Below are 25,125 nucleotides of genomic sequence, written 5' to 3'. Positions count from 1 at the left end.
AAATATTGCTATTAAACTATTAGGGAAAATGTAATCCCATCTCAAGGGATATTGTTGTGACCCTGGATAAACATTCACAATGTCTGTTTTTCAGAAAGAGATGTTTCAAAGAGTGGTCCGTGAAAGTCGTGACCTTGTGAAAACTTACTGTGACTTACACAGGACATTAGGAGGCAGTAACTTCCAGGACAGGCATGTTCCCAGGTGGCCCAGCTCCGTCCTCGTCAGTGCCTATTGGTTAATCCCCATGCTAAGATTTTCTCAGAATTTGTATCCACTCTTCGGTTGAGCGTTTACTAGCCTCCTGTGCTCATTCGGCAGCCTCCATCCTGCTTCCAAGCCCAGTTCCCCAGCTGCCACTGAGGTCAGGGAGCAAAGCAGCCCTGCAGGGCCACCATGGACTCTCCCACCTGACCATTTTACCTCGGGGCTTTGACCAGGACTTGGAGTCAAAGCTGCAATAGAGATTAGAATCCAAAATTCCTTCGCACTCGTAAGTCAGGTTTTCCAGGCAAGGCTAGTATGGTGACAAAGATGGATGCCTTAGTTATTTGTCAAAGGGACTACGAACACCTTGGGTATAGAGAGCCTGGCAAATCCTATTTATCAATGATTAAGTAACCAAAAAGTAAAGCCCACTTGAGGAATTTCTGAGGTCTTGCTAGAATGGTCTGTTTAGAAACACAGTACTAAGAAAAGTTCAGTTTGATATAGTATCTCATAATATCGAGTTTAAATTAAATGTCCAAAATAATGGAGCACAGACAGTATCCTGGCTCCTTGAGGCGGGGTTTTTGGCTCAGTGCTTTCCTGTTATGTTGTGTTCAGTTGCTAATGCCCATTGTAAAGATTAGATTTGTGGCTCTCTGCTTTAGAATGGAATAAAATCTTCCAGAAGACATAGAACCCATGCCTGAGATTCTCCCTGGCTGCTATAGAAACTCTCCTTCTTCCATGTGTCTTCTTCTAGCAATTCGGCAGTTAATTCTAGGTGTTTGTGGTCTTGAACAAGCCAGTCTGCAGTCTTTCTCTTCAAAACCATTTCATGTCGCTCTGTCTTCAACACTACTTGCTATCCCAAGTCTCCTCATTTTCTTTTACTTGTGTTGCCAGAAGGACTTTAAAACAGTGTGACGCTCTGCTTTGACTATTGTGAATTCCCAGTGCATTCTTCTCATAGAAGCCATTACCTTAAAAATGATGCAAAACTGATATCATATCTAACCCCCCTCCAAAAACAAAAGAAAACCAACGAAACAACAAACCTCACAGTCAGTGACTTCCCAAATCCCACATCCTGTGCCCTCACCTGGCTCATTTGGAGGCATGGTCATTTCTCAGTTCCGAAGACCTTTCCTCGGGATACCCTGCCTGACCTTCTTGATGGGAAAGAGACCATCTTTTATGTCCTGTTAGGGAAATAACATTAGAAACAAAATTTGTCAAGGTAATATTGAAATAGACTAGCTTATTCTTAATTGAATAAATATTAAAACAGAAAGAAGTCCCAGTCCCTGGTCACAGCTAAGCAGACACAACCCTTTGCGCACAGTAACTGGTGAACTCATTCTGAACAATGACTAGCGCTCAGGATGATTTGACTGGCCTGCTTGCCAAACTCACCCTAGCTTTACCTGCCAATTTACCTAGCTCTCGTTCACTATGTCTGTAGAGATCAACAGCCCTGCCCCACCCCCAAAAACCTTCTTACATCTTTAAGCAAGGAGGTCTTAAACTTGCAATAGGACTCTTCCCCCAAGGTAAGCTCTCCCCACAGCCAAGAACTGGGGAAAAGGGGGAGCTGCCTGTCCCTAGATCCTCGGTCTCTGAAGAAGACATTGCTGACTCATAAAGCTGATGAAAATGTAGATTAGTTTTAAAATGCGCGTTGTGTGTGCTTCAATGAGAGGAGAAAGTCTTCTAAGGTTTTCTGAAGTGGTCGCACTAAGAAAGATGGAGGGAGGCAGAGGCAATTCCTTCCCTCATTTTTGGCGGGAGACTTGAACCTTTTTAAAGTTCTGACTTAGCTCACAGCACTGGCAGCTCTCTGCACTGGGCACACACAGTACTTGTCTGCCCCTGTTCACTGGAGTGTGAGTCCCTGGAGAACACGAGGTGCTCCACACGAGGCAAATGGTCCCTAGGAGCTTCATCGTGGCTCCTCTCAGAAACTGCTTACTCTAGGTCTGATTTTTAGCTTTGAACGTATCCCTGATTAGTCCACTAAAAATGGGTTAGGACGGAAGAGGGCATGGGTATGAGGACAACAACAAATGTGTCCAGTTACCCTCTGAGCCATCAGGATGGCAGAAGAGATTGTTAACCCTCGTCTAATGCCTCGTTCTTCTTATATCAGAGATAATGTTGACTACCATGGGAAACTGTCAGTCAGTGGTTCTCAACCTTTCTAATGCTGCAACATTTTAATAGTTTCTCATGTTGTGGTGAGCCCTGTAGGTGAAGTTTTCCATTCTAAAAACCACTTCAAACTACCACACAGGCTTATATTAATTGTAAACGGTCAGTAAATAGCTCAGGCTTATTACTAACTAGCTCTCTCATTTTAAGTTAACCCATATTCCTCATTTACCCTCTGCCATGTGATGGTATCTTTATTAGCATGGTGGCATGTTCAACTCCTGCTCCCTCTGTATCTGACTGATGATGCCTCCGACTCTGCCCCTCCTCATCCCATCATTCTCAGCTTGGCTTTCCCACCTGACTCTATCCTGTTCAACTATTGGCCAGTCAGCTTGTTTATTAAACCAATCATAGCGACATATATTTATACAATATACAGAAGGATTATTCCAGAGCAGACCCTCAACCATAAAATTATTTCATTGCTACTTCATAATTGTCATTTCACTACTGGTATGAATCAAAATGTGAATATTTGATATGCAACCCCTGTGAAGCCCCCCAAAGGGTCACAACCCACAGGCTGAGAAGCGCTGGTGTAGATGGATATCTCTCTGTTTGTGCATATTACCACGAGTAAGAAGGACTTATCGTTTTAGGCTTACCATCCTTTATACTAAGAAAACCCCACAGCTGTCTCTGCAGGAGTTGGTGGCATCCTCAAGGAAGATGGCAGCAGCTGCCAGGAGATGCTGCCCACTAAGCGACGAGCTGCAGTCTGCCTGCGTGGAGGATGCGGTAAGGTCACCCTTGAGGCACCTACCATCTGCCTGAAGTTCTGCTCTCCTGCCCCCAGGAATCAACCTCATTTCTGCAGGCTCATCTCTGACCTTCCAGTGGGGGTTAATAGTCCTCAGGGGAGACGCTTTCCAGGTGGCTCAAGCTGACTGTTTTAATTAGCAGCAGGGGAGGACTGTCTGCTCTCAAGCCTGTATCAGTTTCGCAAAACGTTCCCCTGGTCACCTACAAGAGTCCACGGCCTGGGTCTTAAAGTTGACCAAACTGACCTTGTGGACAGCTTCAATGATGCTGCAGATGCTTGAATCAGGCTCGCGGAACTCATAATATTTTATCTGTTCATGCCCAAGTGTGCTCATTCACAAGGAGCAACGTGGTCCCAGAGCTAGAGGCAATTGGTTGTAGTAATAGCCTAGCCTTTTCCTCCATCAAAATATTAGAGAGGTTGAATTAAAATAGGAAGATTAGTTCACGTGAGCTGAAAAGAAGGGCAAGGGTGGCCTTGAGTACATTTCCCTCAAGGTCTCTTGAAGCATGGTTATAACCATGGCTGCGTCACCATGGAGACTGTCCCTGAGCAACGCAGGGCTCTAGCCTCTGAGATTTAGCTTCTGAATTCTTGTTTAGTGCTAATTTCATTTGTCCTATACTCGCAGTAGATTGTATTCTTTATGCTAACTCACTATAACCTTTCTTCTAATAAAGCATAGTTATTTGAATTAAAAATCCAAAGTTAATATCTAGCACTTCCTTCATTTTAACTTTAATTTTTTGTTATGGAATCATGTTTTTCTTGGGGAGTTCATCGGATTAGATTTGTATGTTCCTAGAACTTTGCTTTGGGGAAGTTGCCTTGTTACTTCTAAAATGGACAAATTCATTATTCAACATTTGTGTTGAGTGGTTTGGATAACTTCATCCTCACAAACATGAGTGACAGGGCACTTTGGTGGCTAGTGTACTCAGAGGGTCACACAGACAGAGTTTCCAGACAGTGTTACAGTGAGTATTTGTGCTGTGGGCATCGGAGCTAAAGCAAGGTAAGGAGACATTCTAGAAGAGGTCAAGAAAATGAGGGAGATAACGCAGACGGGACCAGACTCCGTGCTCATGCCTTTGAACACCCATGGAGGACCTGCCGTGTGTTAGTTCTGCAGTCAGTTACGCTGTCAGCTACACGATGTTGGAAGACACTGGATTGGAGCTTGTTGAGCAGTCCCAACGGCAGCTGCACATAAAGTCACATAGGCCGTAGGGTGGGCTTGCTGCTTGATGCTGAATTGGTGGGTTGGGTGGGACTAAGAAACTGTAATCTCATGCTAAAGCTGGTCTATCAGATGATGGAGACGACTCAAAAGCACCTTAGCCTGACAGTGACACGAGACGGAGCACAAACTGTGGCTCAGCCCACGCTGACAACCTTCTGTTTCCCCCGCAAAGTGAATCCAGGTGGTGCTAGGGCGTGCGCATCCAACCTGGGCATGCGCAAATAGAATCTCATTGTCTGTGGCTAAAGGACCACAACCTGACCTCACCGCTCTCGTTTTAACTCTCCTCTGGAAAAGGCCAAGCTGATCCTTGGAGCTCTGTGCCGACGACATGACGCCAAGCATGTCAACGCTGGAGTGGGCCGCTGCTGCGACGACTCCTACCTATGCCTTCAGAAAGCCCTGCTTTGATGACCTGCACGTTGACGGAACTTACATTCCTCCACCTTTGTCTTGTGACCAAATCATCAGCCTTAAAGAGGACTTGTGCCGAGTACAGGAGGACGAGCTCCAAACTGAAAAGCAAAAGTAAGCCTGTGTTCATTTTGGTGTTTGCAACCAACAAGGGGGCTGATTGGGGGAAATTTAAGGCAGCTACTGCTATGCCTTCTGCATAATGAATACAGCAACTAAATGTTCTGTTGGAACTCAGATGGAATTCAATCGACTAGGCAAATTAGTCAGTATAGCTACTGTGTTGCAGTTCCTGCTTGGTCAGTTAATGAGAATGAAGCAAATTTAAAAAAAAAAATATTGGCAGAGGATACATTAATATAATTTCTCCAAAATGTTGACGTCCAGGCATTAGTCTGATACGGTGTTCCATGCAGGAAGCATTCTGTGGAAGAAGTTTGGGAGTGATGTATTTCCTTTTTCTTCTGAGAAAGTGACACTCTACACCGGAAATGGAAGTCAGGAAAATCTTGCGATAAAGTGATCTGTTCGGTTTGTTCTTAAGAATCAGTGAGGGGGCTTCAGAGATGGCCCAGTGGTTAAGATGCACACTGTACTTCCAGAAGACCTGGGTTTTGTTCACAGCAATCCATGTCAGGAGGATGTCAGACATAACTACCTGTAATTACAACTACAAGGGATCTGATACCCTCTTCTGTGCTCATGTGCACTTCACATACACACACACACACACACATAAACAAGCACACTAATTAATTAAAAGTTTAAAAGGACTCATTTAGACAGCAGAACTTACCAGGATTTCACAGGACTCTTATGTTGAGAAAGTCCTTTGGACTACTCCATCCGAACGGGGGATATTTCCTCATGTCCTTATATCCATTTGTGCAATCTTCAGGGGCTGTTAGGAGCCTTAGTTCATAAGAGCAGGTTTTTGAAGGTAGTAGGTGGGGGACGGGTGCAGCTGGTAGAAAGGCAGTATCGATGAGAGTGTAGGTCTTCAAATCCTTGATTTTTTTCCTTCTTGGGCGGGGGCGGAGGGGGGGAGGGGGGGAGTCTCACATAGTCCAGGCTGGCCTCGACTCACTATGTGGCCAAGGGTGATCTTGAATCTGCGTTCCTTCTCTACCCCTGGAGTGTGGAGATTAGAGGTTTACTCTGCTGGTGACCAAACTCTGAACTCCATGCTAGCTAAGAAAGCACTGCCCCACTGAGCTACATCCCCTGCCCTTCCTTTTTCTCTTTAAATGCAATTCTTTGCACCAGATGAAGCTTTGCAGTGACTTACTATAATACAAGGAGGCAAGCTGACCCTAGATGCTCCAATATAGCACATACGCATTCCAAAGCCATTTTCTATGAAAACATGAAGTCAAAGCACCATTGGAGGAGTGGCAAGTCCTCCCAACATCAAATTTAGGAACGCCTTCCAAAACACACTTTGTAGTTTCTTCATAGCTATTCGTAGTTACTGCTGCCTGTTCCATCATTAGAAGTGTTTAATTATTAAAAAACTCCTCCTTTCATTATAGAAGTCTGTTTTCTTGCCAGTTCCCATCACAGTTCTACTTCTGAAACTACAGTGAAAAATACTTCACAGGCACTCTGCGTTATGGACACATTTTTTAATATATATATATATATATATAATTTTATTTTTGAGATTATAACATAATTACATCATTTTACTCCTTTTCCTCCCTCCAATAATAAAAATGAACATATTCTTGTTACCTGATGGTTAAGTGAAAATGAGACAGAGTTATTTTATTTTAATCTTAAATATAATAACTTAATCTGTAGTTGACCTCCAGGGAACGATGAGAACAACGATGACCATTGCCTTGCAAACTTACATTTGGCCATGGAAATGTGTCTATGCCTATAGTATTTACCTAAACATCAAACACTAAATAGTGGATCTTTCCACTAAAGGCTACTGTAAGTTAGCACAATTAGCCCAGGCTTGATGTGAGAATATAAGAAATTATAATTTGAAAATTAATTTTAAATAGTATATAAACAATCATTTGTTTTAAATGAAATGATAGGACCACTAATACTGTAGAAACAAAAACTTGGAAACAAATTGGTAGTAATAAGGGTTAAACCGGACATATTTTTTTTATTGCTCTTACTGAGCTATACATTTTCCCCACTTCCCTTCCTTCCTCCCCTCTGCCTTTCAACCCGTCCTCCTTCCCCCTGGCACCCCACGCTCCCAACTCGTCTTCTTCTTCCTAAGTGGATAAAAATTTAAAAGGTAAACTAGAAACTGAAGTATGGAAAATACTAGAGGACTAGAGGCAGCCAGGTCGAGATTGGGGCTGTGGAGAGGTAGGGACAGGGAAGGTTAAACGACCCCAAAGGCCCACCCCCGCGCCCCCGTGTGACCGTGATGGGGTGAGCCTGCAGCGAGGCAGCACTGCCCTACAGCCCTCCCATCCCCATCCCTGGTAAAGAAATGGCAGCTTTGGGGTTCAAAGTGGCCAGAGTATCAAAACTCCCGGATGTTCCCGCCCAGGCACAGGGCCTTTTCTCCTTGTTACAGGGAGAACTACCGAACTCAACCCATGTGCTCATCCTCTCTCTACTGGCCATTCCGAGAACTGCATCCAGAAACTTGGCTGAAGGGCTGGCAGAAAGAAGGCCGAGTGCTGGGATACTTCCAGAGACCAGACTAGAGCTTTTGTTTGGGAGGTGTCAAGTCATGGAGGTGTTTGGGAACTCGCAGTTGTGAGTGAGAAGAGAGAGGGGAGTGCTTGTGAGGGAGCTTCATTACAACTGAAGACTTACTTAAGACTAGCCAAGACACTCCCTGATGATTTGCTAGTAAGTGAAGGCATAGGAGAGCCCTGAAGAGGGAGTCATTTGTGTGTGTGTGTGTGTGTGTGTGTGTGTGAGCGTGTGAGCGTGCACGTCTTAGAAAAGGAGACCCTAGTTGAAGAAACATAATTCAAAATGGGTGAAGTGATCCTACCATCATCACCAGCACTACCATCACAGATTGATATTTCTTTTGAGACTCACTTATTGAGTATTTTCAATGTGCTAGACGCTCCAGTAGGTTCTCTACTCAGTCTTTTAGTATGCCATCTATTCCTGTCTCCTTCCATTACTTTGGGATGTTAATGGCCCAGACTAGACAGGGGAACTGCAAACAGATGTTTACACACAGGGAAGTCACATGGTGCAGGCTGCCAAGGTTCATGATTTGATCTTCTCCGTGATGGTTAGTGTCTGTGGCCTGGGACCCGAGTTAAACTAGTCCCTTTACAGTTTCCCAGTGCGATTCTGTTTCAATAGGAAAACATATTTTGAGAGAAAACACAGCAAACTGCAGTTGGAAGAAGTCTGTATTTCTCTGAATAATCAGTTTGCTACAATCTGATAATTAGTATTCAAAGGCGGCATAAACTGATTGGGTTCGACACCCAAACTATGTGTACATAGTTGGCATGGAGAGAGGAACATGCAGCACTTGTAAGAGGGTTTCAGGTCAGGTCTAATAAAGAATAAAGACTGAATATTTATAGAACTGCTGGCTAGAAAAATTGTATATTCTGACTTTTATAAAATATTGATTTGTTTGAGAATAAATGCAACTGTGATCGTTTATAAAATACAGGCAAATAGAAAAGAAAATTCTGTCACTCAAGCCCACAGTGTAGAGACACACACTATAAATCCATGTGCGGCACAGGAGTACATGATGTCGTATTCGTAGGGTGGGTGCCCACTTCCGCAGATTGCTTCCTGCCCACCAGCCTTTGGGTCCTATTTGATTAATAATGCAGGGCCTGCTGGCTCGTGCTACAGCCTGCTGCTGTAGCATTTCTGTGCCAGCGATCGTCTACTTATTCTTCTTTCTCATTTCCCTAGTGGTTAAATTTCTCTTGTCCTAAAGCAGAACAGAAAGGAAGGGGAGGGGAGGAAGAGAGGCAGGGAGGGAAGGAAAACATGGTGGCCGAAACTCTCTTGCTAGCTGTGAAAGAGTCATCCCTGAGGGAATTCTGAGATGCCAGGCAAGCTGCTGAATCTTCAGACTCACTTACAGGTCTTGTCATTAAGTGCATGCAGGAGGCTCTCGGCTTCCACCACATCAGACTGGTGATGTTCATGTGGAAGTTAGGTGCTCAGAATGCACAGTGAAACCGGAAACCCTAAGGCACTGCATTTCATTCACGTGCAAGAGAATGACAGCAAACAAAGCTGCTCACCTTAGCAAGAATTATGTAACGATCACTGAAGTCATGTGACCTTTATGTTAAGAAGGTAGAATGGCGGAAAAATGCTTATGAAAGACGAAGCTAGAGGTGCACATTGTGTATACTATGAGACCATCATGTCCCTTTTCAGTATCTTTAACTGAAGAGCACGGGAGCGTGAGAGCGTAAGGCGGGCAAGGATGGTAAGCCAGTAAGACAGCCTGGCCTTGCCAACTCAGGTGCTAACCTCCCATCCAACCCCCCTTATTTCTGCTTTAGGCTCCTCAGTAACCTCGTGAAGCAGAGGCCACAAGCGGCAGAGGATGCATTCCAGGCCGTTGGCGCGGAGTTCACGGAGCTGGTGGCGATGTGCTGCCACGCAGAAGAGCAGGAACCATGCTTTCAGGAAGAGGTATCTCGTCTCTTGAGTAAACAACAGAAGATGCTGAGTGTTGCTGCAAGGGAAACCCTTTCCCTCTGCTCGAGGACTAGATGTGTAGGAGTGACTGACCATGCTATGCCTGGGCTCTGGGTGTCTTACCAGTTATGTATGTTTAGAAGACTGAGACAAAAATAGGAGAATTAGACACAACACCTACGGTGCCAGAGGGGAGGGGATGCTTACAGGCAGGAGTGGGAGGAGGGATTGAAGGCCTAGTCTAGCGGTAGAGAAATGGAGTCATTTAAAAATTGGAAATAAAAAAAAAGACAAGTTTAAACATCTGTTAGAGAAAATTGTGAGGTTTTTGCTTGGCTCCCAACGTGGGGCTATTTTGCCCCCGACTCAAGCACGTAGCCTTCTAGCTAACACAGCACGCCCCCGGGTGCTGTTTTTTAGTTCGTGACTCGGGCCCCAGTACCGAGTCCGAGACACACTCGGCCACACAGGCCCATTTTGCCCCGCCTGCTCGCCAGAGCAATTAACCCCTCCCTGCCTGCCTTGGCTAAGTTTGCAGGGGAACCCCACTGCTTGAATTAGCAGAAGCTCAAGTACCTGCAGTTTTGCAACAAAAGCCGCCACAGTGGCAAATTTGGTCTGATCCAAAGTGACTTGGCCAGGCGGTGGTGGCGCACGCCTTTAATCCCAGCACTTAGGAGGCAGACGCAGGCAGATCTCTGTGAGTTCGAGGCCACCCAGGCGGTGGTGGTGCACGCCTTTAATCCCAGCACTTGGGAGGCAGAGGCAGGCAGATCTCTGTGAGTTCGAGACCAGCCTGGTCTACAAGAGCTAGTTCCAGGACAGGCTCCAAAAACACAGAGACCACCACTGGCAGGAACCAATCATTGCAGGTAAAAAAATTTTCTTTTATAAATAAAATGTCTGAACACGTTACTATTCAAGAATTTAACAGTTTTTTAATTGTACCATGTGGGAGATTTTACAAGAGGTGTCTATCACCCCACATCTATGGATCCTTCTGGGATTCATAGTTTTCATTGGCACTAAATGGTTTGATAATAGAAATATGATAAAGTCTTTACGAGACGAATCCAGGATTCTTAAGGCAGAGATTGAACGCTTAAAAACAATTGAGAATGACAATAATCTTCTCAAGAATCAGTTTGAAGTTCTCCAGGCTGATGTTAAGGAGAAATTCATTACTATGGAAGAGGGAACAGCTGATTTGGATTGTAAGCTTCAGTCCCTTTCTGTAGGAACTGAAACATTAGTGGCTGATATTAAGGAGAAATTCATTACTATGGAAGAGGGAACAGCTGATTTGGATCATAAGATTCAGTCCCTTTCTGTAGGAAATGAAACATTAACTGAGAGAATCAAAATTGCTGAATGTGACAATCGGATTTTGTCTAAAGCTTATGACAGATTGACGGAAAGATTGTCAATACAAGAAGGCACAGTTTAAGCCATAAAAATTATGTCCAAAGATGAGATGTTATCTCTAACGGACAAACTTCATACTTTAGAATCCTCAATGAAGGCTTTGGAACATAATTCTGGACAGGAGATTCAGATATTGCAAAAGGCAATGGTGAATAGAATTGAAAAGATTGAGGAATTTCTAAATTCTGATGAAGAAGAGCAAAGGGTAGAAAGGCAAATTTTAACTACATCTGTGGGTAAATCTCTCCGGGACAATTTCCACAAAGCTCTACCTACAGCTCTACCTGCCTTTCCAGTAATAACAACAGAGAAGGTGATTGGTTCCAGAAACCCTAGGGTCATCAAGGAGGATACATGGGAACCTGTCCGTATGAATGACCTCAAGGAAATTAAACAGGCTATCATGACTTTTGAGATGCAAGCCTCTTTTGTTAAAGAGATGCTAAGATCTTGGGCCACGACAAGCAGAGCAACCCTCTCGTACTGGCTCCAGCTGAGCTCTGCGGTACTTGAGAGTGGACCACAATTGAAATGGAAATGCTTATTCAGGCAAGAGGCTAGACTCTTAGAACAGCAGGAAAAAGCGAAGGGAATTGACATTTCCCTAGATCAAATTCTAGGTGAAGGGCTCTTTTCCGACCCTCAGGAACAAGCTAATTTGGATGAAAACACACTCTCCATGTGTACTACAGCAGCCTTAAGGGCTTGGGACATGGTACAAGACCCAGGACAGAGAATGGAATCATTTGTCAGAGTTAAACAGTGTCAGAGAGAACCCTTTAGTGACTTTTTACAAAGATTAACTAAGGCTGTACAAATAGGGATATCTGGCCCAGAAGCAAGACGTATAATGATTGAGTCTTTGGCTTATGAAAATGCAAATGTGGAATGCAAAATGATTTTGGGGCCTTTAAAGCTCAGATCAGTGCCCTTGGAAGAATGGGTCTTGCATACACTCAACGTTGATACATTTGATTATGGCACTGAAGCATGGGTAGAAGAAGCAATTTCCAATGGTAAAAGGAGATACCAGAATACCAAATGTTTTAATTGTGGCAAAATGGGTCATATGAAAAGGAATTGTAGACAATGGATTTTCAGAAATAATAATAATAATGCATCTTTCAGAAATAATAATAATAATAATAATAATAATAATAATGCATCTTCTAGAAATAACAGAAATAGGAGGACTCAGCCTTCAGGTTTATGTAGAAGATGTGGAAAAGGCAGACATTGGATGAATGAATGCAGGTCTACAAGAGATAGACAAGGCAACCAGATACAGACAGGAAACGTGAGGGGGGGGGTTCAGTCATTTCCAGTTTCTGCAGAGAACGTGCCTCATCAGGACAATTAGGAAGCTCCATGCCTACTCTTACAAGCAATAATGATCAGAAAGATAAGTTACGTGTGTTTTGGCAAACTTTTATAAATGATCAAAGACCTAAACTGAGAGTGTGTGTAAATGGCATTTTTATTACTGGCCTGCTGGACACAGGTGCTGATGTAAGTATCATTACCCCCAGAATCTTGGCATCCGTGTTGGCCTCTTCGGAATGTAAATGTTCAGCTCCTGGGAATTGGAACCCTATCTCGAGTAAGGCACAGCACGAGGTGAGTTGAATGTATAGGGCCAGAGGGACAAATAGGAAAATTAAGGCCATATGTAGCCAATATCGCAATGAATTTATGGGGTCATGACCTATTACAACAATGGAATACCGAAATTAACATTCCTGCTACTTCTAGAGCCTATATTTCTGAGAATAATATTAAAAGATATTACAAACGGAGAAAACCGGCCATTCGGGCTGTACAAGAACAAGCAATTGATGTCCCTTCAGAGATACCAACAGCCTTGCCTCTAAAATGGTTGACTGAGAAACCAATATGGACAAAGCAATGGCCTTTAGCTGAGGAAAAGTTCCAGGCTTTAGAACAGCTGGTACAAGAACAATTAGATGCTGGACATATAGAAGAATCTCCCAGCCCTTGGAATTCTCCTGTATTTGTGGTTAAGAAAAAATCAGGTAAATGGAGAATGGTGACAGATCTCAGGGCCATCAACAAGGTTATTCAACCTATGGGCCCTCTGCAATCTGGAATTCCTTTGCCCTCTTTATTGCCAAAAGGATGGCCTCTCATAGTTATTGATTTAAAGGATTGTTTTTTTACTATACTTTTGCAAAAAGAAGATAGAGAAAAATTTGCATTCACAGTGCCTACTTATAACAATTCTCAACCTTTGAGGAGGTACCACTGGGCCGTCCTCCCCCAGGGTATGTTAAATAGCCCCTCCCTGTGCCAATATTTTGTGAACCAACCATTGCAAATAATACGCAAGAAATTTCCCAAATCTATAGTATACCATTACATGGACGACATTTTGTTATCCGATTCAAACATGGATACCTTGAACAGACTGTTTGAAGAAATACAGATACTTTTACCGAAATGGGGATTGAAAATCGCTCCTGAAAAGATTCAGAAGGGAGATTCTGTTAATTATTTAGGTTATAAAATAGGTTTGCAAAAAATTAAGACACAAAAAGCACAAATTAGGAGAGATCGTCTACAGACTCTTAATGACTTTCAAAGACTGTTAGGAGACATTTCCAGTCTACGACCAGCTATTGGAATAACACCTGATTTAATAATTCATTTGAACAAAACCTTGGATGGTGATAAAGATTTAAACAGTCCCAGAGAATTAACAGCTGAAGCAGAAAAGGAACTGACAATGATTGAGGAAAAATTACAACAGGCACATGTGGACAGGGTGAATCCAAAGCTCGATTGTATTCTTGTCATACTACCATCAAAAATTTCTCCTGCAGGAATTTTAATGCAGAGAGATGATATTATTCTGGAATGGATCTTTTTACCACATAAACCAAGTAAGAAACTGGAGACTAATGTGGAAAAAGTCTCTGAGTTAATTATAAAAGGCAAGCTGAGACTTCGTCAACTAGCAGGCATAGACCCAGCAGAAATTATAGTGCCTTTCACTGCTGATGAACTAAAGAAATTATGGGAAGATAATGAACCATGGCAAAGAGCTTGTGGTAATTTTTTGGGAGACATTAATAACAACTATCCAAAAAGCAAGAGGCTTAACTTCATAAAGAGAACTTCTTGGATTCTTCTTCGAATCGTCCGTGATGCTCCAATAACTGGAGCCCGTACATTCTATACTGATGCCAATAAATCAGGGAAGGCAGGTTACAAATCAGAAGACTTGGGTAAGGTGGAACAAAGTCCTTATAATTCTGTCCAGAAGGCGGAATTATATGCCATTCTTATGGTGCTAAGGGATTTTAAGGAACCTATTAATATAGTCACTGATTCACAATACGCAGAAAGAGTTATTTTACATATTGAAAATGCTGAATTTATACCTGATGATACAGAACTAACCTCATTCCTGGGTCCCGGGTCCTGGGTCCTGGGTCCTGGGTCCTGGGTCCTAGGTCATTTGCTCCCTAGGAATTTCTGGGGCACAATCAGGAAGAACCCCTTCCTGTTGTTTGAGAGCATGAGCTGAGGATTTCATTTCCTGCATGGACAGAACTTCATGAACACAGTGGGTGAGGAACACAAGAGGAAAGATGGGGCCAGAGTATGTTCAGGTGCATGTACACACATACACACACACACACACACACACACACACACACACGCTAAACTCTCACACACATGCTAAACCCACACACATGTTACACACACACACACACACACACACGCTAAACTCATCATCAGGAGACCATTTTTCTATAATTAGTGTCACTGTATTTAGTTATGGATGTGATTTTTCACAGGACTGTAAAGTTGTGCAACCTAAGCTGCCTAGCATGCCATAGGATGTGACTCCACAGATTCGCGGAAAGTCTCAGCGAGGAGGAGTCCATGCAGGAGAGCGGGGAGGGACAGCTTGTCTGCGAACTTGACTGGGAGGTAGATATGCTAGGTAATAGGGTTTGTGCAGGGGCATGTGACTAAGTCATTAAAAAAACAGGCCCCTCTACTTTGAGCAAGGCAGGCTGGGGCTGGCCAGGGCTGGGACTACATTTAGCAATGCTCTCTGAAGTATTTTCAAAGATAATAACCTTCTTTATGGCTTTAATTACTCACAGTGGCTTCCTTCTGCTATTTCTCTGAACTTTATGCCTCCAGCAAGTCATCTAACAGATCCCTCTCAACAATGAGGTTCTGTCCTGATGGATCCACTCTAAGTTGGAATAAAAGTTAAACATTCATTTAATACGAGTGCCACACAGCAGAGCTTAGCGACACTATTCTCCTGCCTTGGGTGGCTGAGTGCGAACTGTCGGGATAGCACAGCCGTTCTGAGCTTGGGAAAAGATAAAAATTCAAATTTAAATGTGTATGGCTTTCACAAAAAGTAAAGCCATCTTCATAAGATGGACATTTAACCTCTACCTATCCCAAGGTTTCCATAGGTCTGGCTTTGGGTGAGAAGGCAGAACCATGGGTAGCCATAGAAATAAAGAAGCCACTGGAAAACAACACTGGAAAGAAAATGAGAGAATTGGGAGAATATTAAAATGATTATTTAAAACTAGAAAATGTTTTAAACAAACCTTGAAATGCACAAAGAGACTTGGTTTTAAAAGGTAGAAATCAACGATGAGAATATTTTGAAGCCTTTTCTTTAGAAGTTTATACCTCTGGCTTGGTAGATGGATTCTGGGTTTGACTATGGACAAAGAATAAATAGAATGTTGGGATGTCCTGGTCTTCTTGGAGCTGAGATTCCAGGAGAGGGCTTGCCCGGCTGGCTCCCTGAGGTGGTTGTGAGAGCTGACTGCTGCCAACACCTGGAGGCATTTCCTTTGTTTCCTGAGACTGTGACCATCAGTTAGGTAAACCTGTTCTGCCAGCATAAGGAGAAAGTGGGAGAGCTTGAGACCTGCTGTTTATTCTCTGGGCCGTGAGAGGGGAAAGAACTTTTAGACAGGACAGAAGATATGCCGTAAGATGTGACCCCATAGCCAAAGAAACTTCTAAGAGGAGACCAGCCAGAGCCAGTGGTGAGAAAAGAAAACAAGGAGATGGGACAGTTCGGGAGCTGGCCCCTTTTTCGTGATGAAGATGAAGCACCCAAGTGTGTAGAACCTCTCCCTATCTACCTGCACCCCAGGTCGAATCTAGACAGTCCAAGGTTCAGGAAGCAACGGGACTACAGTCGTTAGCAGGCACAAGGAGAACGTTCTCTTGGCAGAGAATCTGAAGTCTAATCATGTGAACCCTGCTGTGAGAAAGGGTAGCTACTGCCCAGCTGTTTCTCAAGTCACTGAATATGAGACTTGAGCAAAGTTAACAGAGTTAGCAGAGTTGTCGTGAAACGTGGTTGCTGATCAATGTGAAGTGAATAAGAAAGGTTAAATTTTGCTCTGAGATGTGGCTTCACACACGTTAATGCAGAAAGAAGCAACGATGTTAGCAGTCTAGACTCTATGTAAGTGCTGAGTCTTCCCAGCTTAGTGAGTCTACTGTCAGTTACTGCAACTGCATGATATAATCATGAAGATAAAACAATGATCCTGTTAAGCAAGAGAAGTAGCTGAATATTTATCGATCAGGTCACATTGAGTTATTGGCCCCAGTTTCTTTCGATTAATTACACAAGTTTGAAAATGAAGTAATGCATGCTGCGGTTTATAACAAATAAAGAGGAGCAGGGCAAATTCCCCATTTCTAATTTCATCCCCTTGTGATTATAATCTTGGAGTAATTGGTTATATTCAAGTTTTTGCTTTTTCAACTTTACTCAGCATCTAAGGATTCCCCTAAACCTAACGAACACATCTAAACTTCCTTACTTCCATGCATCCTTTCCAGGTTGTAAAGGTGGAGATCATAGAGGTGGGAAGAGAAGGAAGTCATTCCTCCCACGTTGCCTGGAAGAAAGAACCTGCTTTGTAACCGTAACATGTATGCCCTCGGCTAACAGACTGCTACTAAAATAGCCTATCCAAAGGCACATTTCCTGGAAATCCTATTCACAGTGGCAGGCCAGGCTGCTGAGGGTCAGCAATTCCTCCCCTGCTATCTCTCAAAAGAGACATTACAGCTGCCGCCATTAGTGAAGTCATGGCTCTGTGGTGGTCTGCCATTAACCGCACAAAATCATGCCACATCTAGTTTTATGAGTCTGAATTATAGTTTCCTGATTTCCCATCCTTTCTGAGAGCATGTAGTTGCCCTTTTCCATGCTCACAAACAAAGCATAAAGCACCTACTTTTATCACACCGTTGTAATAACTCAGGGTTTGACTTCCATAGTTTCTGCACTAGGATGTTGCATTGTCTTTCAGTTTGGACTGAGTTAATCTTAGACCCTACTCTTGCCTGGCTTCAGTGGGCATCTTCTTCATGCATCCCTGGGCAAACGGGAGTATTTATTATCTCATGCTGGCTCTTCCTCAGTTGCTTCAGGTTTTCTGATCAGTATTTTCTCTTTTTAATTGTTTTTTAATTGAGCTATATATTTTTCTCTGTTCCCCTCTCTTCTTCTCCCCTTCCCTTCAACCCTCTCCCCATGCTCCCAATTTACTCAGGAGATCTTGTCTTTTTCTACTTCCCATGTAGATTAGATCCATGTATATCTCTCTTAGGGTCCTCTTAGTTGTCTAGGTTCTCTGGGATTGTGATTTATAGGCTTTTTTTTTCTTTATGTCTAAAAGCCACTTGTTAGTGAATACATTTGATATTTGTCTTTCTGGGTCTGAGTTACTTCACTCAATATGATGTTTTCTAGATTCATCCATTTACCAGCAAATTTCAAGCTGTCTTTTTTCTGCTGTGTAGTACTCCACTGTGTAAATGTACCACATTTTCCTTATCTATTCTTCAGTCGAGGGGCATTTATGTTGTTTATAGATTCTATCTATGACAAACAATGCTCCTATGAACGTAGTTGAGCACATGCCCTTGTGGTACGATTGAGCATCCTTTGGGTATAAACCCAATAGTGAGATTGCTGGGTCTTGAAGAAGGTTGTCTCCTAATTTTCTGTGAAATCGCCACACTGACATCCAAAGGGGCTGTACCAGCTTGCATTCCCACCAGCAATAGAGGCATGTGCCCTTCAACCTCTCCAGCATAAATTATCATCAGTGTTTTTCTGATTGATATTTTCTAAACTTATGTGACAGGATGAACATTTGTGTTTTTTTTTCCAGGATGAATACCTGGGTGAAAGTCTCACACACACACACACACACACACACACACACACACACACACACACACAGAGAGAGAGAGAGAGAGAGAGAGAGAGAGAGAGAGAGAGATTGAATTTAGGGTTTCACACACGATAGGCCAGTGCTTTACCACTTCGAACCTCTTTTTTATTTTTTCATAGTTTTTATGCAGGGTTTCACCAAGTTTCTCAGACAGGCCTTGAACTCGTAGACCTCCTGCCTTAGGTTCCTGGGGGCCAGCTGGCCGTGGAATTTTTCAAAGATTATTTCCTCCACATATTTGCACAATACCTTTGCCGGTCTGCCAGCAGAAATTCTTTCATTGTTACTTATAGGGTTAGACCACGGCTAACCTAAATGAGAACAAGCTTATCGAGAGGACATTGGAAAGTTTGGGACTCTGGGAAGTCAGGTTGATGCTTATAAACTCCAGCACTTGTGAGGCTAAGTGAAGAACATCCTACTCCAAACAGCCTCAGCCACAGAGGCAGGGCTGGCCCATCTCTGAAATGGGAAGTGAAGAAGGACAGGTCGGTAAGGGTTGAGCCGCTGGGTGCAGCTCCGTACAAGCACAGAGCAGCTGGGCTTGTAGTAGTATGGGTGGCGGGGCTGCGTCCCCAGCACCCCAGCCACCTGCACGGCTAGCTTATGCCTGAAATAACAACACACAAAGTGTATTCATTTAAACACTGCTTGGCCCATTCTCTTCTAGGCTAATTCTCACATATTAATTTAGCCCATTTCTAATCATCTGTGTATGGTACCCCAAGGTGCGCTTACCAGGAAGATTCTAGCCTATGTCCATCCTGGGTCGGAGCTTCATCCCGGGAGCGGGGCATGGCGTCTCTCTCAGGCGTCTGCTCCCGAGAGGAGAGCTGTCGAGACTGAGCTCACTTCCTCTTCCTCCCAGCGTTCTGTTCTGTTTACTCCTCCCACCTATCCTCTAACCAATAAAATGGGCCAAGGCAGTTCCTTTATTAGCCAAAGACCTTCCTCCATCATTTCCCCTTTTTCGGTTTAAACAAAAAAAAAAAGGCTTTAACTTTAACATAGCAAAATTACACATAACAAAACAGTTATCAAGTAAAAGTTGCAATAATCTTTATCATAACTAAGGAAAACTATAACTATAACTAACTATTCTTAACTCCATCAAAGACTCCAGAAAGATACAATACTACCTAAGCAAACAAGAAAAAAGCAACTTTTAAAACTCTAGAAATGACAGAGACATCTTGCTGCCTGGACAGTCACCCAAAGTTCCTCTGTACCGTTGGGGCATCCATCTTCAGCCTTCAGGCCCATGCTATCCAGCAGACATTTCCATAAAGCAGGAAAATTCAAAGTCAGTTCAGTCACTATCTGTTGTGTCCTGCAGAATGTCTCGCAGACTCTTTCATGAATCAGAAGCCCCGAATGATCATCTCACCTTAGGCAAGTTCAGTAGTCCTCTCTCTGCGGGTTCTCTGTGTCCAGTTTATGCAATAGTCCAGGCAAGAGCAGTTTCTTGCCCAAATGGCTATCAAACTCCATAAGGAGCCTCTTCGATGCCCATCTTCCTCTTGAAGTAGATTGGTGCTGCCAGGAGCAGAGTGTCTCATTGTCATGAAAAGTCCTCAGTTATTAAAACATTAAATGTCCTATTCTGTAATCTTTGAAAGACATGAAGAATGTCTATCTAAAATATATCTATGCACATCTAGAAAATCTTAACTAACATGACTACAAACTTGACTATTATGATTATCTATTAACAAGCTATATATATTACATTTTAAGTGAACTACACAATCACAATATCTTAATCAATAGCAGAAATATGCGTATACATATAACAAAATTGACCTTAAAATCCATACCAGTGCAAATTATTCATACCTATATCATTTCTCCCTTTAAATGTAAAAGAACATTTATAAACAATATTTGGGAACATGGGTGCAGTGTTTTCTCTCCAAACTGCTTCCTGCTGAATGGGGGCGTCGTTAATTAGGTCTTTCATGGTATAACCTGTGTGCTAGTTTCATCTCAGTTGGCAGTTGAGCGAAGCAATTTTTTGAAGGCGTTCACACCAACCCTTCAGGAGGGCGTGGTCCATCATACCAAATCGGAATAGAAGAAATAAACAGCGTCTCATCCTCTGTGAAAACAAAATAAGAAACTCCTTTCCAAAGTATCATATCCTTAGATCCAAATTCAAAATATCTATGTTGGATTAGTTCAGCAGCATTTATAAATAAATATCTTTTAGCAGCTTTTGCTCCTTCCTCAGCATTTAAATAATTTAAAGAGAGCATAATAGCATACAGTATCAAAATTCTCTGTGTATTTTCCATCTTTGTGCAGCTTTGTTTTAACCTCTATTTTGTTTATTTTTACTTAACTCTTTGCTTTTTGAGACAGGTTCTCTGTATCTTTGACCTGAAGTAACTCTGTAGACCAGGCTGTCTTTGAACTCTCAGAGATCCGCCTGTCTCTGCCTCCCAGGCATTGGGATTAAAGGTGTAAGCTACTACACCTTGAACTCACAGAGATCTGTTTGTCTCTGCCTTCTAGGCACTGGGATTAAAGGCGTGTGCTACCACACACAACAACTCTCTTCCTTTTTTTTTTTTGTTTTTTACTTTAAGAACTTCAACTTTTAGTCTGCATATATTTTTAACACACATTAAACCATTCAGAAATTTTCTCTGTCTTTGAATCTCTCTTTACTGTATATCTCTCTTTTTCTGACCACATGAATCTTTAATTTACCAAGCAATCTCAGTAGGACTAAAGGCGTGGCTTTGCCAGCTAGATCCAGTCCATTCCTTAGCTTTCCAGCCTCATGGCGGATATACAGGCTGTAGCCATGTTTACTGCAACAACTGTATGGCATTTCAAGGTCCCTGCCAGCAAGTGAGCTACAACAGACAACACTCAAGTCCTCTTGGTAGCCGGCCCTCCTGCCTCAAACAGTCAGAGTTTGCCCTGGCAGGATGGCCCAGAAAGCCGGCATTTTTAAACGGCGCAGCTTTTTTCCTGCTACGGCTGAAAACCGAAAAGCATGCATTCAGCTTTTCGTCAACACTGTTTAAGTGTTTCGTGGCAGGACCTCTTAATGAGCTGCAGGCTTTGCAGCTAAAGCTGAATCAGGAAGCTTCTCTTAGAAGAAAGCACATGCTTGCTTCTAACAAGCAGAGCAGACCCGAGAACACAGCGAGTCTAGTTGCCATCAAACAAATCGTAGCACTTTACTCCAAATGCTCTATTCAAAAGCTCTGTCTCCCGCAGGAGCCAGACAGAGATCTCAATGGCGGCACAGCCCCAGGAAGTCGCGCTTTAAAATGACACAGCGTTTTTTCTGCTACTGTTGCCGAATCAGGAAATCTCTCTACAGCACGCTACCAACAAACAGCAAAAATCTGTGTTAAACTCTCTCTCCCTTATTTTTAAGGCTTCTCAGGTTTTTTAAGTGGGTTTAGTCCATCACGTGGGGCACCATTTAATGTGCAGCCACATCTGGCTGTGAACTGGCTGCTGGGCCCCCACAGTGAATAGTTAAAGGTCAACACGGAGCTGTCTGTGCCACTTCTGGGAATTACTGTTGATGAACTGAGGGGAAGATGCTAACGAAATTACATTCCTGAATGAGTCTGGCTCCTAGTCTATATGTAATGCCAGGATGATGTTCCCAGCAAATGGATCCTAACATATTTGTATTCATTTGAGCATTATGGAGTGGAAATTCTACTGAAAGTGATGCAAAGGACTTATAATTGGACTTTTAAATGTTTTTCTCTGATTCTTTTATGTAATAAAACAAACTGTAATAGTTTAGTGCTTATTAAATAAGTGAATTGTGTTGACACCACCCACTGTCACAGAGACCAGGAAAGGTCACTGAAGGACAGAGCTTTGCTAAGAACTAGACAACAAGAATGGCTTCAACCACTGGCCAAGTAGTGAAGGCTTCAGAGAATGTGAGCGATCTTTTGGGCTGTAGTTTCTGTATTGGGTTTTTAGCCTTGTGTGTGTGTGTGTGTTTGAGTGTAGGCACATGGATTGCCATGGCAGCTATGTGGTAGTAGGAAAAGCTCAGGGATTGGCTGTCACGGTCTGCTTGTTTGCCACAGTGCATACTAGACTGGCTTGCCCATGAGAGTCTCAGGATTCTCCACTTCCCATCTTGCCACGGGAGCCCAGGGATTGCAGATGTGCACCATCGCGTCTGGCTTTCCAGGCATGCTGGGGATCTGAACTCAGGCCCTCCTGCTTTCAAAGCAAGCGCTTTGCCCCCTGAGCCACTGCCTTGGCCAGTCTGACTGGCTGGAAGACAAAGGTAAAATAGGTGTGGCAGTCGGGCTTAGTGGAAGATAAGGCTGCCCTGGAGGAGGGATGCCCATGTTGTGTGCTAATTTAAATATAGTAGATACTTTCTCTCAACACTTCTTATGCAAAGCACCAGCCTTTACATGTTATTCACATTGCTTTCACAGACAGCTGTCCAATGGAGTAGCTAACAGGCATCCCTATGCAAATCCTGCTCCTGTGAATTAGGCTGAAGTAAGGATACTTCAGTATTACCATACCAAACAGGCGCAGGTGTCTTTCCTTGTCATTAGTCCCTAAACAATATAGTATAATAGCTATTTGTTTATCGTTTATCATTTATTTGCTTATCATTATCCTAGTAAATTACTTATCATTTACATTGTCCTAGTAAATTAATTATTACCTATATTATCTCAGTAAATAATTTCTCGTTGTAAGTGAGCTAGAGAGGAAGCATGGGGAGGCTGGAAGTTACATGCTAATTTTCTATTTTATACAACGCACTTTAGCATCTTTAGATTCTGACGTCTGAGCAGGGTCCAGGAACCAGTCTCCTAGACCTCAGCTCTTAATATCCGCCCTACTAGCCATGAGTTCGGCTTCCACCTATTTCTTCTGAGCAAGACCTTAGTCTATTTCCTAGCCTTTTCAAGGCTTACTTTCCTCAAAAGTGAAATGGGATTCAAAGAATAATTTCCCCATGAGATTATATGATCAATACACTAGTGAGTAGATATAAAGCCGTGTAAGGAAAAAGGCAAACGGTAATAGTTTTGAGAAATCTCAGGTTTTGTTGATCAAATATTGATGTCAGTGGCTCAGCCTACCTAGTATTAGATGCTATTGGGTGAACACATAGATGTCAGGGAAGGGTTTTGCCTTACTGATTACATCCTACCATGTGTTTCCCATGTACATATTTCAACCTAGTGCTTACACTTGTTGTGTCTCCTTCACCAGCTGCCTCAAATGGAATGCCCTCCTGTTCTCAGATCAGCATAGCCCACAACTAGATTCCACAGTAATGCTGGCCAATGGATATTTCAAAGTCCCGAGCTAATGAAATGTATTTTTGGAGGGGGAGGGTGTTGATGTTAGGTAAAAAATATAGTAAAGTTTCTAGCTCCAGATCAGACTTGTGAACAAAGAGATGCTTGCATAGTAGAGTTTATAAGACTATTTTAGACAGGTTGTGGTGGTGCACACTGGTAGGATTTGTTGAAGGAGGCAGAGGCAGGAGGATCATGAGTTCAAGGTCAGCCTGTCAGAAAGAAAAAAAAAAGAATATTTTAGACGATCAACTAGTTCATGAGTCATTTATTCATTTTATTGAGCACATCCTATGTTCAAGACATGATATGAAGTATAAAAAGTACAATAATAAATACAAAGAGTCTATGATTAATAACCCTAGTATGATATCTAGCATTTAATTTTAATTAATATGTAACTGACAATTAAATATTTGGATCACCTAAAACAAGGAAAACCTATTTTGACAAAGTTTGTGCTCTTTTATTATGCAAAAATAGCTGAAAACGATTTGGCCTTAGAAACTGTATTAGTAATCTAGGGCTATGTAACAATGTCAGCGTTTAGACACACAGCAGACATTCAGGTCACAAAGCTTCTGAAGATCATGAACGCAGGAGGGGTTCTAACAGGGTTTCTGGCTTAGGGTCTTTTTGAAGTTATTCTGTTAAAAATTGGTCTTTGAAGGCTCGTCTGAGGCCTAGGATGCTCTTCTGAGACAAGCATCCAGCATCGATGGAGCATCCAGATAGTTGCATTTAGAGGAGAGTCCCCTGGTTTCTGGTAGAAAGGCTCAGTGTGAGACCTAAAAGGCTTTCCCCATGGGCTGCTCAGACCTCATACACATAAGGAGGTGACCCAGGGGGGCTTTCAAGACACCGCAACAACTCCGTTATCAATCTCAGGACTCGCTCTCCCTTCGGCTTTTCTCTGTTCCTTGGAATTTCTAGTTGCTGAAAGAGGGGCTGTTTAAATGTTCTCATCTTGGAGATGTGAGAAGCATGCCATGTGATTTAGTTGCCCGGTTCCACATCCTAGCCTACAACATCGCATCCAATACCATACGTTTATAATTGTTTTGCCATTAAAAATAAAAAAGCAGTCATTTTGTCCGGCTGACTTGCATGAAGATTGAGGAGGACAGATAGGAAAGATGTTTTAAATCACAAAAGGTAAGGCCAATGTCTTATTTTAGTAATTAATTAAAAATATTTTGCATCTAGTAGGAATCTATTCTTGCATGTATTTCCTGCTCTTTGTGGGTAACTTTCATGTAATGTATTTTCTCTTTCCTGATGGAAAAATTAATACCTCATTGTGTAATACTTAATAAGTATAAAAATTAGAGAAACAGAATCACAGATAATTCTGTAATCTATACATAACTTGTTTTTGGTTTGTGAGTGGATGTGCAATATTAGCATGCAAATATACAAGTAAATACCCATCCATGAACCTAATGGATGAGTATTTTACAATATATTATATTCATAAGGAGACTTTAACTCTATTATAACATTCTGAGCAAATATTTCTTGCCTTTTAAATCATTTTTCCTGTTTTTGAACATTTAGTTATTTTACTTTCCTTTTTAAGGATAAACAGTGTAATAAACAGTTTTGAAAAATGCCTTTGTATCTCTGATGTTCACATAATAT

At 42.5% G+C, this 25,125-nt stretch overlaps 1 protein-coding gene across 1 annotated transcript in view; it reads left to right on the top strand.

Moving 5' to 3' along the window:
* LOC121460661 (alpha-fetoprotein-like) overlaps positions 1-9,626 on the top strand; it is a 32,557-nt gene extending 22,931 nt beyond the window's left edge. The window contains 5 exon segments of the mRNA XM_041671112.1: positions 95-192; positions 3,021-3,159; positions 4,725-4,811; positions 4,813-4,955; positions 9,329-9,626. Coding sequence (XP_041527046.1) covers positions 95-192; positions 3,021-3,159; positions 4,725-4,811; positions 4,813-4,955; positions 9,329-9,626 — 765 coding nt within the window.
* The last annotated feature ends 15,499 nt before the right edge of the window (positions 9,627-25,125 follow it).

Source organism: Microtus oregoni, unplaced genomic scaffold (genome assembly GCF_018167655.1).
Source record: "Microtus oregoni isolate MIOR12 unplaced genomic scaffold, Mior012 000021F_ref0000039, whole genome shotgun sequence".
NCBI classification, from domain to species: Eukaryota; Metazoa; Chordata; class Mammalia; order Rodentia; family Cricetidae; genus Microtus; species Microtus oregoni.
This window is presented reverse-complemented; position numbering and strand designations above follow the sequence as displayed.